An 18,545-nucleotide genomic window follows, 5' to 3' on the forward strand; every position below is an offset into this window, starting at 1 on the left:
AACAACAACTATGTAGCTACATAGTTAAAGCTTTTGAGGCAGGCTAAGACAGGAAAAGTTTGGACTCTTAAAAACACATAACACAATGTTGTGTTTCAGGCTGAACATTCTTCTCTTTCTCTGCGCCTGCTTTTCAATTGCAACTCTGTGCAGACTATCATACACAGGCCCTGGGACAATTCAAACCACCACGACCTGAACCCAGGAACCACACATGCCCCTCCCCACTCATCAATTATTGGTGATCAAGAACTGCCCAGGTTTTTCCTGTGCAGGTTTTAAAAGCACCTGGAAACAGGGAGCGCTCTCCCTCTTTGGTCGCCTCATACCTGGCTCATCCTGGCTGTTTGTAACTTTTCCCTAACCTTTCATTTCATAGCTGCAGAAATGACTAGACAACTTGAAGGAACTGAGTCTGACTTGATGGAACCAATAAAAATTCCTTGAAAAACTTGCCTGATAACCTTAAATACATAGTTCATTTTGTTGCCTGGCAGGTGGGTGAAGAATGTCACCTCCTGACAGGCCCATGAACCTCAAAATATTTTTAGGAATCTCAAGAAGTGAACAAGTCACCCAGATGCTGCAGGTACAGTGTGATGGTGAGTCCTTGCTTGGCTTCCTAACCTCTAAAGGGTTTTAAAAATCAAATCTGAAGTTTCTTATGAAAGGTTTAGCAAAATAAGTTTTAAAAGAGCCAATATGACCAACTACTCTTCTTGCCTGAATCTATATAAGTTATCAGGCCACGTTTTATGAGATGAAGCGTATTTTCCAAATAATTGTCTTACTTTACAGGGGCATGGATGGCTCATGCCTATAACTAGCTATTTGGGAGGCTGAGATTGGCAGGGTCTTGGTTCAAGGCCAGCCTGGGCAAAAAGTTCACAAGACCCCATCTCCAAAATAACCAGAGCAAAATGAACTGGAGGTGTAGCTCAAGCGGCAGAGCACCTGCCTTGTGAGCACCAGCTTTGCAAGCTCTGAGTTTAAACTCTAGTTCCATGCAAAAAAAAAATTGTCTTTCTTTGATATCTTTAGTAAATTAGGGGTGATGTTGAGAGAAAATTGTATTTTGGAAAAAAATTGTAACATCCCTATTAATAGATGCTACCTCATTGCTTTTGAGATTTTATTATTTGTCTACAGTCTGGACTGGGTCCTGACAGTGTCTACCTACAAGTCTCCAAAGGACATATTCAATATCTCTCCCATTTTCCTGACTTGGAATTGCTGAAGTTAAAGTTGCCTTTTTCCTGAAATCCTGAAAGCTGTGGTCATCTTGGTAGACTCAAGCCAGATTTCCACACTTAGTTATGAGCAGTGTTTGTGCCTGCTGCTGTGTGGGCAAATCAGAAAGTACCAGAACACTGATTCAAAGGGCAAAGCAGAAAAATCTGTTGCTGCCTGGCCCTGCTCCACTGCAGAGCACAACATCCAGACATGTTTTCAGCTGACTGCTCTGCAAACTCAGAAACTTGTTTGCAAACAGGTAGGAGAACCCACCTACAACCACCCCCTAAAGGAAGAAGGAACTGCTTAGATGAAGTGACCCATGCTCAGGACTGACAGATGGGTCATTCCATGACACTGATTCAACAGGACCTCTTGTTTTCTGCTTGTTCAATCTCTGCTTTCACCTTCTTGAGTTGCCAGCCTTTTGTTTTGCAACCTCTAACCTAAATCTCTCCAAAGTTACCAACTTGCCTCATCATATGTAAAACTTTCTGAAAATAAGGTTTCAAATGGGAGGCTAAAGGAAACAAAAACATTTCTTAAATTATAAAGGATTGTTGAGCAGAGGACAGCCAAATTGGCAGGGGAACTCTGCCTTGTCTTTGTTTGCCTATGTGCAGGACCCATAAAGACAACAGGACTTTTTACCTTCCTTTCCCCTTTTCCCACCTGAAGACTGGATGTGAGTTCTGCTTTACAACACTTTCTTATCAGCTCAGAGACATGGCATTGAGGACTCTCTGATCAGAGTCCTTCTCATAGTTTTACTGCCTCTGAAGCTAGGACTGCTTTTCCTTGGTCTTGTCACTGCTCTACAATGTATTGTCTTTTGTTGAAATGCAGTTTGAGGCAGTCTGCTAAGACACACTGAGTGACTTTTTCTCCTGTGTGATGCGCAATTGTGTGTATCAATAAATTTGCTTCTTTTTCTCTAGCTAATCTATCACTTGTTATAGGCATCTGTCTTACCTACATATTTATGAGAATTGAGGAAAAATAATATTCCACCAGAGCCCTTTTAGTGGAAAGAAATATTGGTTTGTGGTTTCATTTTCTTGTGCTATCTTTGGGTCTGGTATCAAGGGAAATACTGGCCTTCAGAAGGAGTTTGGAATCTTCTTTTCCTTACATATACTTTTGGAAGAGTTGAGAAGCATTGGTGATAATTCTCCTTTAATTGTTTGCTAGAATTCACCAACGAAGCCATCTGTTTCTGGACTTTCCTTTGTGGGAAGGTTTTGGCCACTGATCAAATCTTTTTACTTGTTGCACGTCTATTTGGATTTTCTGTTTCTACTTGTAGTTTTGGTGACTTGCACCATGATTCCAGGTCTTCTAAGTTATCTGATTTGTTGGTATATCACAGTATTCTTCTATAACCCTTTTTATTTCTGCAAGGGTCAGTAGTAATGGTCACACTTTCAGATTTTAGTTATTTGAATTGTCTTCTTTTGGGGGGCTAACTAAAATTTTGTCACTTTTGTTGATCTTTTCAAAGAATCAACTGTGGTTCTCACTGATTTTTCTCTATATTCTCTATTTTATTTCTTTCCTAATCTTTATTATTTCTTCCTTCTTATAATTCTGGGTTTAGTTAGTACTTCCTGTTGTAGCTCCTTAAGGTATAACCTTAGGTTACTGATTTGAGATCTTTTCTGATTCTTTTTACAGAGACTTAACTTTTTGTGTGTGTGGTACTGGAGATTGAATCCAGGGTCCCTCAAATACTAGGCAATGGCTCTACCACGTTAGCCAGTCTTTCCACCTCCATCCCTTTTTCTTTGTATTTTTGTTTTGGGACAGGGTCTTGCAAACTTTGCTGGGCTGGCTTCTGCCTTTTCCTCCTGGGATCACAGGCATGCACCATCATGCCCAGTCAGACACAACTTTTACAATCTTTTTCTTCCAAAGAACCTTTTAGTTTTTGATGACCTTACCTGGAATAATTTCAATATTCTTCACAGCACAACCCATGTTGTTTTTTATAGATTCCCTGTGCATGAGCAGTGCCATTAAAAGACATTCAAGTGTCCATGTCTCCAAAGGCTTTGGAGTTGTGTGATAATGACAAACAAACAGCATTGTGGGTACAAGGTGATAGGGGAACTCACAAGCTTCTGGGGTATTTTTGTTGTACTGAGTCAACTTCTGGGGTATATTTCCTGATCTCTCTTTCATTTACAAAGAAATCTCTGCACCATGCTTATGTACTTCATAAAAAGCCATTTAGAAAAGATCTTTAAAATGTAGTTTATCCTTCCACAGTAATAACTTTGGGCAAATCACCTACCTGTGTTACCATCTATAAGGTGGAAGCCTGGCCTGTCCCACAAGGTTGCTGTGAAAGTGCTTAGGAGACTTTTAAAACAGCTCATGGATACACATAACACTGTCTTGTCTCTGAGCCCAGGTGTGTAAGAAAACTTATCTTTTCTATCAAAGTATTTGTTACCCTCTTAGATTACTTAAAAATTCCTTCGGTCACCATCTTAAGTGACTTGCATGTTTAAAGGGTCCTTGCCTCTTCTTCTGGATTCCTGTATGACTCCTTTGCCTGCCAAACTGCATGCCCTAACTCATCCCCCAAGCCTTTTAGCCAATCAGGAAAGACTGTGAACCCTTGACCTGGACAAATCTCAGGTGAGGGGCAGGTACAACTGCATCAGGGATATAAGGAGAAGCCACTGTCAACCATTTTGTGCTTGCGTGTTGCTTAGCAGGAGTGAGCACATGCTTGTACCCTCTTGATCAAGAGAAACTGCCTTGTCAAGATTTTCTGTCTCTTGTGCGTCTGTTTTTGGCACCGGAGGGTTATCAGTTCCAACAGATAGAAGGGCTGAGCCAGATAAGAGCGTCCCAGAGTGTACTTGTGCCCCATCAGCCTGCTTACCAGCATTAAATATACTTCCAGACAAAGCTCGCTGGTGGGAAATCGATAGGGAATTTCAAGTCAGCTGGAAACTTCAAAAATAGGTGAGTGTGTGTGTGTGTGTGTTTACATACATATGGCATGAAGTACACAGAATAGCATAAATTATGTCATCTTAACCCCCCCCCCACACCCAGCACGTTAGCTAGGATGACATTTTGGAGAAATTACTTGAGATCCCTGGTGAATTGTGTATTGAGAATATGTAAAATCATCTACTTGACCATTTCCAATCACTATTTGTCATTCTCCATCATAACTATGGATCAAGATCTTCCTTCAGCTCAATCTCTAGAATCTCAGAATTGTAGTCTTTTAGATATGGAAAATTATCTATGTTAACCTTACAGTCAACATTTGATACACATACCCCCAAAGCTGAAAAAATTGAAGTGGATTGCTTATGGTCAGTGAATTGGCCCATTTTTCATGACTGTAATGAAATATCTGAAGCTGGGTTCTTTATAAAGAAAAGTTGTTTGTTTTAGCTCACAGTTCTGGAGGTTCAAGGTCTAGAGCTCTTATCTGGTCATGGCCTTCTTGTTGGCAGGGTCTCTGGGTGGTGTAGGAGACCAAGGACACCTGTGTGTATGTGCATCTCTTTCCTTCTTCTTATAAAGCCACCAGGATCCACAACAATGACCTTATCTGGTCCCAGTCATCTCGTAAAGGCCTAGTGTCTAGATACCATAATCAGATTAAAGTTTCTGAGCCTCTTAAAACTTCATAATGGGGATTAAATTTCAACCCAATGAAGCTTTGGGTTCAAACCACGTCCAAACCATAGTAGTGAGAAACCCATGTCTCAAGGAGCAGAAAACAAGGCTTCATTACTGATGGCCTGGTGTCTGTGTGGAATAAGTCTATGACTTGAAGCAGTGAGAACCTAGAGTATTTTTTTCCCCTCACATTGATCAATAGAAGAGAATAAAAATTCATGAGAAAAAATGGTTTCACTGAATCTTAAGAAAAAATATACTTATCATTTAGATTTTTGCTCTTATTGTTGGAAGGATATCAAAGGAAAAATTGCCATAGCTTTTTATTTAGATGGAACACTGCAGAGAAGCAACATGTCTTAGTCTTTTGACTACTATAACAATCTACCTGAGACTGGGTAATTTATAAATAACAGAAGATCTGGGTGCTGGGGGCTCACACCTGTAATCCTAGCTTCTCAGGAGGTAGAGAACAGGAGGATCACAGTTTGAAGCTGGCACAGGCAAATAGTTCACCAGACCCTATCTCGAAAAAACCCATCACAAAAACAGGACTGGTGGAGTGGCTCAAGGTGTAGGCCCTGAGTTCAAACTCCAGTACTGCAAAAATAAATAAATAAATAACAAAAGATTACTTATGATAGTTCTAGATGCTGGGAAGTTCATAGTTAAGGTGCTGGCAGACTTGGTGTCTGGTAAGAACCTGCTCTATAGATGGTGTCCCTTACTGTGTCCTCATATGGTGCTACAGGGAATTGAACTCAGGGCCTCCCACTTGGCACTCTGCCGTGTGGGCCACACCTCCAGTCCTTTTGCATTGGTTATTTTTGAGATAAGGTCTTGTTTTATGCCTGGACTGGCCTAGACTGTCATCCTTCTATTTGTTCTTCTCCATATAGCTGACAGGCATGTGCACCACACCCAATCATTGGTTGAGATGGGGGTCTCACAAGCTTTTTGTCTGGGCTGACCTTCAAACAGCAATCCTCCAGATTTCAGCCTGCTAGGTAGCTAGGATTACAGGTGTGAGCTACTGCTCCTGGCCTTTAACCTCTTTTGTAAGGACACTAATCCCAGTTTTGAGGTCAGAGCTCTCACTCTTCATGCTAGCACATTGAGTATTAGGTTCTAGCATATGAATTTTGGGGACACCAACATTCAGACCATGGCACATCACCAGCATGTTTCCTGTTTTCTGCCTGTACCCTAAGTTGGTGGACAATGTCTGGGAGGCAGGCAGGGTGCCTATACTTGAAGAGCTCAGATTGCTTGCCATGTTTTGAAGAAGTGGTTTTCAAAGCACAATTCTTGAATCAGCAGCAACAGCAGCAAATGGTATCCACCCTAGACTGACCTGATCAGAAACTCGGTGGGTTGGTTGGAGCCAGCAATCTGTTTTAATGATCCCTGTAGGTGCATACTCACATTTGAGAACCACTGATTTACAGACACTTGGAGCTAGTCATTGTGGGACTGAGTCAAGACTGATGTTAGAATATAGATGTTACAATGTGTAATTCTTACATGGAAGGTTCATATCAGTGACCCTTCTCTAGGTTAGAGTGGGAGCCTCAGTTCAATCAGAAGTCTTAGAAATATGAGACTTAAAAGAAACAGAATAGTATTGCTAAAGATGGTCAAAGATTGCTACGAGTGGTGGTACATGCCTATAATCCCAGCACTCAGGAGGTTGAGGGATAGTAATTTTGTGTTCAATGCCAAGTTGGGTTATATAGCAAGACCCTGTCTCAAAAAATCAAAGAAAAAAATATGGTCAAAGGTAATTATTGGTTTACTGTAACTATGTATAAAACACAATGAGAATGTCTTCAAAACTGCATATAAACTGAGTATGGTGGCACACATCTGTAATCCCAGCTACTTGAGAGGTAGAGATAAGAAGATCATGGTTCAAGACCAACCTGGGAAAAAATTTAGCAAGACTATCTCAAAAACTACCTGGGTGTGGTGGTGTGTATGTGTAATTCCAGCTACTCAAGAGGCAGAAGTAGGAGAATTGAGGTCTGAGGACAGCTTGGGCAAAAGCATGAGACCCTATCTGGAAAAAAAAAAAAAACGAAAAAACTAAAAGCAAAAGGGCTAGGGGTGTGGCTTAAGTGATAGAGAGCTTGCTTAGCAAGCACAAGGCCCCAAGTTCAATCCTTGGTACTTTAAAAAAAAAAAAAGCACATATTCTTCAGAATGTTGAGAATATTTGGACTTTTGAGACACGAGATCCTGGTAACACAGGGGGAAGATGCCAGAAAAGAAGCCACAATGGACACACAGAAGACTTGGGGAAGGCTCCTCAGGAGAGAAACTGTGACAGTTGCACAGTTGCTCTAAGTTAGTTACTTGTTCTGGTCCCGCACTACCAGAAGTTGTAAAGCAATTTGCTGGAATGAGTGGGAGGGCGAATGGGGCATTCATCCAGTAGTACTTTGAGTTAGATACGCATTGAGATTTTGGTTCATTTTCATGTAATAGAAAACTTAATATAATAGTGGCTTTAGTAAAATAGCAATTGACTTATCTTTCATGTAATAGAAATCTAAAGGTTGGTAGTTCAAAGACTTATATGGCGGCTCCAGGATTATCAGGAACCCTGACTTTTGTCTTTTTGTTCAATTATTCTAGATTATGCCTTCCATTCTCAAGGTATTACCTCGTGGTTCAATAGGGCAGTATCTGCTCCAACCATCACATCCTATGCTATGGGAGAGAGGGAGCAAAAAGGCACATGCCTTTGGGCCATTGCCCTTCAGACTGCCTTCCTGGAGGCCAAATGCAATATAATATATTATATATATGGGCCAGTGCTTAGTAATATTGGCAATTCTTAATTGCAAATAAGTCCTTGGGAATAGATGCTTTTAACTATGCACTCTGCTGCCCTCTACAAAATCAGGTATTCTTACTACCGGAGCATAGGGAGAATGAACAGCAGATGGCAACGAACAGCCTCCACCACAGATTCCCAGTGTATTCTCACTGGCCTTGTTTTCAAGTCTTCAATACTACCTGGAGATCACGTATTGCCAGAGTGAGTCTTTGTTGTTGCTCTCTTCTATAGGTCTTGTCTAAATAAAATGGGGTTAATTTAACTTAAAGAGATAGTGCACAAACCAAGAGGAAGATGACTGGAAAGCATGTACATGCATGCATGCATGTGCATGTGTGTGTTTGTGTGTGTCTGCGGTGAACACACACAGTCAAGCAAGGCACAATGAATGTTTACCTGGCTCCACACACCTGGAGCAGGGACGCTCCTAAGGGAGGACTTTGCTCCACTAAATGACGAGGTTTTCCACCATAGCATCAAAGCTTCTTCCAGGGATGTGAATATTCCTCCTCTTTAGGTCATCCAGGGACCTCTAAGTGCTTAGCTCGTGCACAACTTTGAAAAGAAAAATGAGTAGGCATTCAAGCTAGTCCTCACAGCTGCCATATTACCCCAGAAAGTGGCATTTACTTTTTAGTCTACACATAATTGGCATTCTTTAAATATCCCTCATTATTGGTGGGTTATGCTAAAGCCTCAGCATTGGCACTGCACAGTTGAAGCAATAATCTCTAATGCATTATGAACATTTTAGACTTCATTCACTCAGTAGCCATTTATTTATTAATTACATCTATATTATGTCAGTACTGGGGTTTGAACTCAGGGACTCATGCTTGCCAGGCAGGTGCTCTACCACTTGAGCCATTCCGCTATCCCTCTTAGCTATTTATTAAGCATTTATTAAATGTTTGGCTCTGGAATTTTTTCTGTAGGCACAAAACATAAAGTCTCTCCTCTCACAGAGCTTCCATTATGGAGTGGGGGGTGTTGGTGAAAATGTAGACTTTAAGCAAGTTAACAAGTAAATGAGCAGGTAGTTCTAAGTGGTCCGAAGCCAGCAGAGGAAGTGGTGAAGTGTGACAGAGGAGGGCCTGTTTTAGGAGGAGAAATTTCCTTGAACTAGGCATAATGTGAGACAAAGTCACGGACAATGATTTATAACAAGTGCTTATGTTATGGGGTACATTTAAGCTTCTCCTACTCCACAAAGAAGATGTGATTTTCATTTAAATCAAGTGTCAACATAAACCCTGCATTAGCTAAGGATAATGAGCTCATGAATACTAAAGATTGGATCGTAGGCAATAGTAGATTCATTTTGAAACCCAAACAGCTCCTAGTACATGTCCCTTCAAAATGAAACAATTCCAACACCGCTCTTCTTAATCCCTACCCGCTTACTTCTGGGAATGGAATATGTGAGTAATCTCACTTGACTGTTAGAGCAGAATGATATCAGGAAACCCGCGAGGCGAATTCTCAGTTAAAACAAATGCATTCCGGGAGGGGGAGGAGGCGGGGATGAGGGGAAGAGATGGCCCAAACAAAGTATACACATATGAATAAATGTATAAACAATGAAAAAAATGCATTCGAATTGTTCTTTGAAGAAACTTGTTTTGTATTTATGATCCATGATCTTGTAAAGTCATACATGTACAGGAGAAGTGGACATTCACCAGCAACAAAACAAATAGATCAGATGTTCCGGTGGGTAGAACACGTTTAGTCATTCAGTGTTTCTAATTAAAACATGAGTTGCTCACATAGTGACGTGAATTTACAACATACAGTGCTTCAGATTTGATCTCTGCTATAAAAAAAACAAAAAACCCAACAACAAAAAACTCCACCAAACTCAAGCTGTAAGTGTAGATTTTTTGAAAAATTAAACTTGATTCTCATTATAACATAAGAATGTCACTAATTAGAGCCAAGTTTTGCATCTCTGGATAATTTGAAGAGTTGAAATTCATAAGAGATAATAAAGCATATGGGAGAGGGAATCACCAATGAGACAATTTCACATCAAAAGGATGTGATATTAATTTAGGAACCCATGAACTTTAAAAAAACAGCATCAGGCATGAGTAATACCAGCAGAATCTGGACCCAAACAGGAAATCTAACCTTTGAAAGTGAAGTATCAACACGAGCTGGGGAGGAAACAGAGAGCGGATGGCAGAAGCTGTCATGGCTGTTAGAAAGAAATGATCTCTAGGTCCCATGCAGCCCCATATATCTGGTACTAAGCACCCAGAGAATGCATGTCACTAAATTTTTAATAACAGTTTGAGATAGAATGTACACAAGCATAAGATCACCCATTGTAAGTGTACAATTTTAGTAACTGAGAGAGCTGTGTAATTGTCACCACAATCAGACCCATTTTTTCGTATTGCTTTGGGGATGGAAACTATTTTCTCTTTCTTGTGTAAAGGTACACGGTGGCAATAAAATCATGGAGGAAGTATCAGGATGCAATGGTGACTCACTGAGAATGTGTGTAATAAACAAGTGCAGGCAGCTGCTGTACTGAAACCCACAGGGAGACAGAGAGGGAGGGTGGCTGGAGCAATGGTTACCAGCCTGGCCCTACAGCAGACTTCTTTGGTTTCCAATTTTGGCTGGCATTCTTACTTCCTTCATAGCTGTTTGACCTCAGGGAAGTTCCTGAAAGTTCTCTGAAGCTTCAGTTTACTTATCTTAAGATAACAGTCCCCTGCTTCTTGGGGTTTTGAAGCATAAATGAGACAATATATGCAAGGGGCTTAGCACAGTCCTGGCACATACTAAGTAGTCAATTAAAATAACTGTTCGCTACTTTTATAAGGCTCACTGGATGACAATTAAGTGGCATTTCGTAAACCAGATGGACAAGACCATCTGGTCTTTTCATACAGTATTCCATACAGTATGATTCCATACAGTATGATTAACTGTATGGAATTGTAAAAAAGGAAAAATAATTGTGATAGATCAGTGGTTGCCAGAGGTAAAGGGGTATGGGAAGCAAAGGGCCACAGGGAACTTTTTGGGGTGTTCTGTGCTATAATTGGGATGGTGTTTTATAAACGCTTAAACTGGGTGGATTTTATGGTATGTAAAATAGAGGTGACCCCTTCCATCCTAAGATAAAATATAGCTTTTAGTTTTCCAGTTGGATCGTTCAATTGTTTTACATGTGAGAAGCAGGAATCAATTTCTAAACACAGCCAACAAATATTTGTTGAGTGACTACTCTGTGCAAGGCACCCGTCAAGGTGCTGGGGATCCAGCCTTGAAGCAGACACACAGTATCTCTATTCTCCTGGTGCTTATAATTCAAGCACGAGTTATATACATATGTTTGGGATTACAAAAGTGATTAGTGCCTGGATGTTATAGGGAAAATAAACTGGACTGGGTGTGTGTGTGTGGGGGGGAGGCAGAGGAACTCTAAATTGTATAAACCTCTGTGCTGTGGTTTTTCTATTTTTTCAAACACGCACAGACGCAAACACAGAGTTCCTGTATCTGAAAAGGATGCTCTTGACCTAGCCTCTGGGCAGGTGGTGTGTCAGCCACCTCTCAGTGACTTGTGACCCAAGGTTGTCCTCGTCACACCATCTGCGAGACACAATGATCACTGGGCTAGGAAAACCACTGGCACTGGATCAAGTACCCGGTGGACACTTCCATGGACCCCAGGGGGAGCACGGCTATAACCCTGGCCTTGTCAGCTTGGTGCTCCCTAGGTCGTAGGCGCCTGCCGGGCTCTGCAGAGCCGGCGAGGTGCATACTCTTGGAATACTCTACCAGGAGGCGCGTCGGAACCCGGGACTAACTCCGCCCACACGAGCCTCTAGTCGGGGGCGGGGCGAAGTGCGGGAACCTGATTGGCTGCTCCTGACGGGGCCGCGTGCGGAAGGCGGGGCGAGACCCGCGGGGGCGGAGTTACCGGTGGGGCGGCCGCCTGGCGTCTGCCGAGGAAATGGGTGTTCCGCGGGTGCAGCGGCGCCGGGGGCGGGGAAAACCTCCTCCCGCAGCGCGCGGGGCCGCCCCTTTCCTCCCTTACCGGCTCGGGACAGAACCCCGAGCGGAGAGGCAGAGTCGTCTCTAAGTTCCCGGGTTGGTTTTCGGGCGGCAGTAAGCCGGAGGAGGAACATGGCGCTCGTCGGCAACCGAGTGGAGCTGGAAGCGGACGAGGTAGGAGAGATGGGGAGCGTGGGCACTGGAGTGCGGACGCGGGCGCGGGAGGGATGGCGAACCCCGCCGAGACGGCGAGGTCCCGCCCCCTTGGTCCCGGGCCCGAGACTGGCGAGCTCTGACCCCTAGGAAAGGGCAGGGACTGCGGTGGGGACACCTGGCCTTGGCAGGTCTGTCCCTTCGGGGGCCGAGGAGGGTCTAGAGGCATGCGGACACCCCGGGGTCGAAGGGATGGTGGGACCCGCGTCTGTCCCACGGGCAGACGGGGGCGAGTGGGCGGCCGCCGAGAACCCGCAGCTCTGAGCTGTTCAGAACCTCCCGAGGGTCACCCAGGGTTTTACAGGGACAGACCCTGAAGTCCTGACATGGCCCTCTGGGGGTTTTCGGAATCTCCTTCTATGAAAGTTTCCTGGTGGCAGAACAGAAAGGCTTAGGGAAAGGGCACAGCCGGAGGAGAAGGGGCCAGGGCTGTCTGCCAGCGCGGGCCAGGCTGGGCCGGGTCCCTGGAGGGCGGCGGGGCAGCAGAACCGCCGAGGTGCTTCCCGCTCCCTTCTCCGCGATCGGGTCCCCGGGGTCGGTCGTGGACGCAGGACCCAAACCTGAGAACCCACTGCGGCCTCGGTGGGTCGACTTTTGAGTAACTAGTCACTTCCTCCGGTCGCCGGCGGGTGCGCCCGACCTGTTGATTTCCTGACGGTTCCTTTCAGCGCTTGGCGGCTCCGGAGAGCGAGCTCTCTCTCGGACTTGAAGTTGAGGTTTTAAGGTTCCTGCGGCGGCGCAGCCACTGCTGCTGCCATTTTACCTGACTTGAATTTTACAAGTCACAGCCTGAGAGGGCTTTGGTTTCAAATGATGCAACAGTGGATGATCTGGAGGAGGCGGGCTAGGATTCCTGTCTAGGTAGTAAATCCTATGCTTTAAACCTGGGCCTTAAAAACAGAACGGAAACTGAACTACGGTTGCTTTACGGGACTGGCAGACAAGAGGGCAAGCCAGTCTGTCCAGAACCTTTCTTACAGCCTGTCTTGTGCAGTCTCTTGCAGTGAGGACCCCTCATATCACAGACCAATCAATGAATTAGAGCTTGCTCAGATGCATGGCTGTGTTGTTAAACTTTTAAACTACACAGAAAAGCAAACGATAGAATAGCATTTTTGTAGCTGTTTTCATGTGAACTTTTATAGCTTTAGGCTGTCTTTTTGGTATGACCTGGAGTTAGCTGTTTTTCTGCGTTCTTTCACTCTTCCATCTTCTCTGTCACCAAGGTCATCACACGTTTAGAGTGCTTTGGCCATTCACTTCCTTCCTCAGAAGTTTTTATGACTCCCATTCTTGACATTCAGGATACTTGAGTGTGTTCTCAGTGGCTTATTCCAGGCGTGTCCTCAACTGTTTCCCGTGTATAAACGTTTAGCTTAGTCATTAAAAACGAGGAAACAAGACTGAGAGTAGCTCCTAAATGTGGAGTGAAATTTCTGCATCCTGGTCTGCTTTTCAATTAAAAAAAAAAAAAAGCTACGTGTAGGGCTATGATTATGATTTAGGGGCATTGCTGTGGACTAGGGCACTGCCCAAGGGGGATGTTATTGATAATACTGGGACAGGAGGTATAAACCGGGCCTGTTCTGGCATACCAAGACTCTTGTCTGTCACTCTAAGTCCACTGCCTACACGATGAACCACAGTATTGAGCTGGTGGTGAGGGCTTTAGCTTTGTAGGGGAAGTCTGATTTTAGAGTAGCAATATACTTGGTAAATAAAGTACACTCAAGTATGAGCTGTAGAAAAGCTATTGCCTGACAACTTCTTGGTTTTGGCCATATCACTCATTTGTTAACAAACAATAATAGCTCCAATTACGTACATGTCTACTGTGCCAGTCCTACGAGATGGGCAAGGTACAAAGAGAACTCTGTGCATAATTTATTTTTGTTGCTCATGGTGTATCATATCTATTGGCATAAATTTAGCAAGCTTTAATTGAGCATTTGCTGTCTGCTCCAACCTGGTAGGAGCTTTAGAAAGAGAAGACATAGTTTTGGCTCTGTAGGTTCTCAGTCTGGGTAGCAAGATATGTCATGTGTGCAAGAACTTCGGAAAACAGAATTACAGTGCTGCAGATTGGGTGTTCTTGACATATTTGCAAAGTCCCTAGTTGTAAAGGGGCTGAAGAACTCTACCCATGAATGAAGAAGACCCTGTTCTTCAATTTTTACTTGGTGCATAAAATGAAATAGCTTGTTTTAGCTAGGAAGGCTTTCATATGCTTAAGAAGACTTTGCTGTCTTTTTGGCCATTATTTGGTGTTCTTGGGAAGTAGAGAGGGACAGAGTAGTATGGTTGGAAAAGTACTAGGCTAGGTTAACTGAGCTCTCTGCCTCCTAATCATTCACTTGTTTATGAGTACATTTATAGGGACTAATTTGCCCCTATTCATTCATTCATTCATTTACAAGTACAAACCTCTGATTACCTTAGGTGCTAAGCTTTGTGTCAGCTTGGAGATATGACCAAGACAGGCAACCCTGTCCGTGACTAGTGACTTTGATTGAATAAGTGTCTCAACCTCTGAGGGCTCATTCAGTTTCCTCAGCTGAAAAAGGAAGGACTACAAAGTTCTAAGCAGTCTTCTAGCCTAAAATTCTATGCTTTTTTGGGGGGGAGGAGCTTCAAGGAAATGACAGTGGTAGAGAAGCTTTTTATAGGAGCTGTGGAGCAGATATTTTCTTGAGCAACTGATGTTTTTCTTCTAGATGCTGGGAGGATAAATGTGGGAGCATAGAAGTTAGGACTTATATCCTCAGTGGGACCAAATATTGGGGGAGAGTGAAGGCATCTGAGATACTATAATGCTTTGTGACCCTCCAGAGCTCAATCTTATTTCAATCATCTTTCTTTTTTATACTGTTTTACTGGGGGTATATTGTGACATTTACCAAAGTTCTTACAATATATCATTGTTGAATTCATCCCCTCCTCAGTCTTATTTTCTAATACTCAAGTTTTTCTCATTGGGTTTTTCTGGGTATTGCACAAGCAGCATTGACATCAAGTCCATGAAATAAGTTCAGAATATATGTAAAGTGCAAAGTCAATACAACAAATCTGTGGCAAAGATTGGAGGATGTTCTATCAGTTGCCTGATCTTAAAGTCATACACAGGTGACCTTTGTATGCTCTTGGGCTTCCCCTGGCTGTCTTGTGGATGTTGCTTTCCCTCCCTCCCTTCCTTCTTTTTTAAGTTTGTTTATACTGTTTCTTACATATGACTTGATTTTTGAGTGTTAAATGAAAATAGTTTATATTTTATCATTTAATTCAACTAAAAGTTAGTCAACATTTTCTTTTTCTAGCACTTGACATAATTATTGTCAAGTCAATCTTCTTTCTTTTTTTATTACTGTTTTACTGGGGGTATATTGTGATAATAATTATGTCAAGTACTAGAAAGAGATAATATTGATAATACTTTAATGAATATCTTATAGCTAGTTAAACTGAAAATTATTTTCTCATGTGAAACAAAGTTCACCAAAAATGACTATTTCTGTGGTGCAAGGGACTGAACACAGGGCCTCACATATGCTAGGCAAGTGCTCTATCCCTACATCCCTAGATCCTAAAAGTAACTTTAAGAAATTAATTTTAAAAATTGCTTCTTTTGTGCTTGAAAAAATAAGTTTTGAATGTTTTTAAAAATATGGTTGCATTGCTAATACTATAGAAACTATAAATAAACATAAATTAGTAATTTGTGCCAGTTTTTTTTTTTTTTTTTTGGTGGTACTGTGGTTTGAACACAGGGCTTCACACTTGCTATCAGGTACTCTGCCACTTGAGCCAGGCCTCCAACCCTTGTAATTTGTATTTATAATTTGATACAGTACATTTTAAATTAAAAGTTACTCAGTAAATACAATTATCAGGTTAAATATTATTGCTTTAAAATTTTGAATTTAACTTTTACAGTTTTTATTTAGTCATTCTAAACCCATTATTGAAATTAAAATGTAAGCCATGCTTATTCTTTTTATGGATAAAACACACATATATACGTATATATGCTTTATTAAAATTTCCTGGAAAGGTACACCTAGAAAAAGACTCTAAAAAGATTACTTATGGGAGTAATAATGAAAAAAAAAGTTGAGAAACACTGAGTTAGGAAAAGAGATAGCTTATGTGGCAGATGCTTTCATGGCTTCCTTTTTTTGAAGGAAAAAAACCCAAAAACCAAAATTAAAAACGGAATCTTGCTATGATGCGCAGGTTGGTTTCAAACTCCAGGGTTCAAGTGATCTTTCCTCAGCCTCCTAAGTAGCTGGGACTATAGCCATATGCCATCAGACCTGTCTTCCTGTCTGGCTTTTTGACCCAGGATTTTAATGGTCTATGATTCTGATCTAGAAAAGTTTCCCCTTAGAAGTCTAGATAAAATTGATTGCCACGAATTCCGTCTTTCATTCCACTAATGTTCTTTGGGCACCGCTCAGATGCTAATAGTGTTTAATACACATTGCTGGAAATACACACTAGAATAAGATAGTTACTGTCCTTGAGAAGCACCGGGTCCAGCAAAAGGCAGTTAGTTATACAAGTAACTAGTTCTGTCTTTGGGTCAGGGTAGGGTTTAGGTAGGATGGTCACATAACTTGTGGCCCAAAGCAGGCACTGCTACATGTGGGCTGCTTTCAGTCATTATGCCAGCACAACAGGTATGGAGCAGAATGGTTGGCCACCCAAGTTTAGTGGCTAGCAAAAAGTTTAAAGAAGAGACCTGGCCTGGGGGTGTGGCTCAAGCAGTAGAGCGCCTGTTTTGCAAGTGAAAAGCCTTGAGTTCAAACCCCAGTACTACCAAAAAAAAAAAAAAAAAAAGATGTATTTAGCCTGGGTCTTGAAGGAGGGTAGCATTGTGCTGGGCAGAACAAGGGGGATAAGGTGCAGGTCTGGGTGGAAGTTGAGGTGGGCGGGGATGAGAGCAGAGCACTGGAAGGAAGAGCTCCTTGGGAGGAAGAGCTGCGGGCTGAGATGGAATGGACTGGCCCAGATCATGTGATGCAGAATCTGGAATGCTAAGGAGTCTGGGTTATATCTCCTAAAAACTGGGAATCTGGAATGTTTTCAACCAGGCAAGTGTGATCAAATTGTTTATTTTAGGAAGATAAATCTGGTGCTGTTGATGTCGGATTGTAGAGTTGGCAGCAGGTGGGGCAGGAAGCCATTGCAACAGTTCATGTGGGAGGTGATGAGGCCTGAAGTAGAGCAAAGGCTGTGGGATTGGAGAGGAGAGGCCAGTTTTGAGGGATAGCTCAATGACAACATGGAGGAGGACTTGGCTTGGAGGGTTGGGGTGGGGGAAGAGGGAGGAGCCATTCAGTGATAATTCTGGTTCCTTGTGCCACTACAAGGTTGGGTGGCATAGGGTTCAATCCCATCCCTTTTGGATAGATGCAGAGGCTGGGGCAGGAGGCCTGCAGGATAACTCATTAACAGTTTTTTTATTGAGGGAGCCAGGGCCACTAGTGTCTGAGGGTGTGGATCTGGGCAGTGTTAAAGTATCTGTAAATTGGTAATGCAGGCTCGAGGAAGGGAAAGAACTCCAGCTCAGGTTAATGAACAGGCCATTTTGCTGGAACATTTGGTCTTGAATCTCTTGAAATCCCATCTGTCCTCTGAATGTCACCTTCTCCATGAACCTTTCCCTTGTTCTGTCCTTCCCTTCCCCTGTACCTAGATTCTCCTTCCTTCCTTTCAAGTTCTCTTCCTTAGGCAGAGAACAAGCTTCCTTGGGGTAGCTGTTTGCCTTCTTATCTTAGTTCCTGTCCATGGGTCTGTTACTAACTACTACCCATAGAGTGACTCTGATAATGTGAATTCTGCAAGACTCTTGGGTTCCACCTTGCCATCTGTGGACAGCCCCCAGACTCAGCTGCCCAGCAAGTAGAGTCTTCTGGAGTTACTTTGTGCTTGCTGCCTGTATTTATGAGGCTTCCTGGGGGAGGGGGTGTTCCTTCTCCAAATCCCCTTGACAGAACTCTCCTCTTCTACCCCTGGGCTTAGTGAATCTCTGCTCTCTCCTGATGCACTGATTCTCCTTACACCCACAGCCACTGTGGCTAGGTAGTCACACTGATGAGGTCATTATACCTTTATTAAGTGTGGGATGACTGAGAGTTCATAATACCATTGTGGATCTTAAGCTCTTTAAAGACTCTCTCTCTCTCTCTCTCTCTCTCTCTCTCTGTGTGTGTGTGTGTGTGTGTGTGTGTGTGTGTGTAGTAGTAGTAGTAGTAGTAGTAGTAGATGCTTTTTGCTGTGATGCATGGACATGTCCCTTGGTATTGCTCATGTTATGCTGACATACGCATGGCCTACATATTCTGAAGTATTTCAGTAAAATAATACATTGTCTGTATTTGTTGGATCTGATGATAACTAGTAAGTGAGAAGTATTCAGTCTAGTTTAATATCTTGTGCTAAGTATTGGGGCAGCAAATATAGCTCCTGTCGTACATGGTGGTTTAGGGAATGGGGCAGGTGTGTCTGAGAATCACAGAGGAGGGATTCCAGGGTGTGTTGGGAGCACAGAAAAGGGCACCTCATTGGGGAAGGGTAGTCAGTGATGGCT

The 18,545-nt window shown here is 42.8% G+C and overlaps 1 protein-coding gene across 3 annotated transcripts in view; it reads left to right on the forward strand.

Annotated features, from left to right (window-relative positions):
• The first annotated feature begins 11,686 nt into the window (after nucleotides 1–11,686).
• Nucleotides 11,687–18,545, forward strand: part of Ttc39b (tetratricopeptide repeat domain 39B) — a 122,237-nt gene continuing 115,378 nt past the window's right edge. Inside the window, exon 1 of one of the 3 annotated variants that reach the window (XM_074051821.1) lies at nucleotides 11,687–11,917. Coding sequence is in view for 1 of the 3 variants with exons in the window: in XM_074051817.1 (XP_073907918.1) it covers nucleotides 11,876–11,917 (42 nt within the window). In the remaining 2 variants the exon portion in view is untranslated. The remainder of the gene's footprint in view (nucleotides 11,918–18,545) is intronic. The other 2 variants (XM_074051817.1, XM_074051820.1) reach the window with 2 other exon arrangements.

Source organism: Castor canadensis, chromosome 13 (assembly GCF_047511655.1).
Source record: "Castor canadensis chromosome 13, mCasCan1.hap1v2, whole genome shotgun sequence".
Classification (NCBI taxonomy): domain Eukaryota; kingdom Metazoa; phylum Chordata; class Mammalia; order Rodentia; family Castoridae; genus Castor; species Castor canadensis.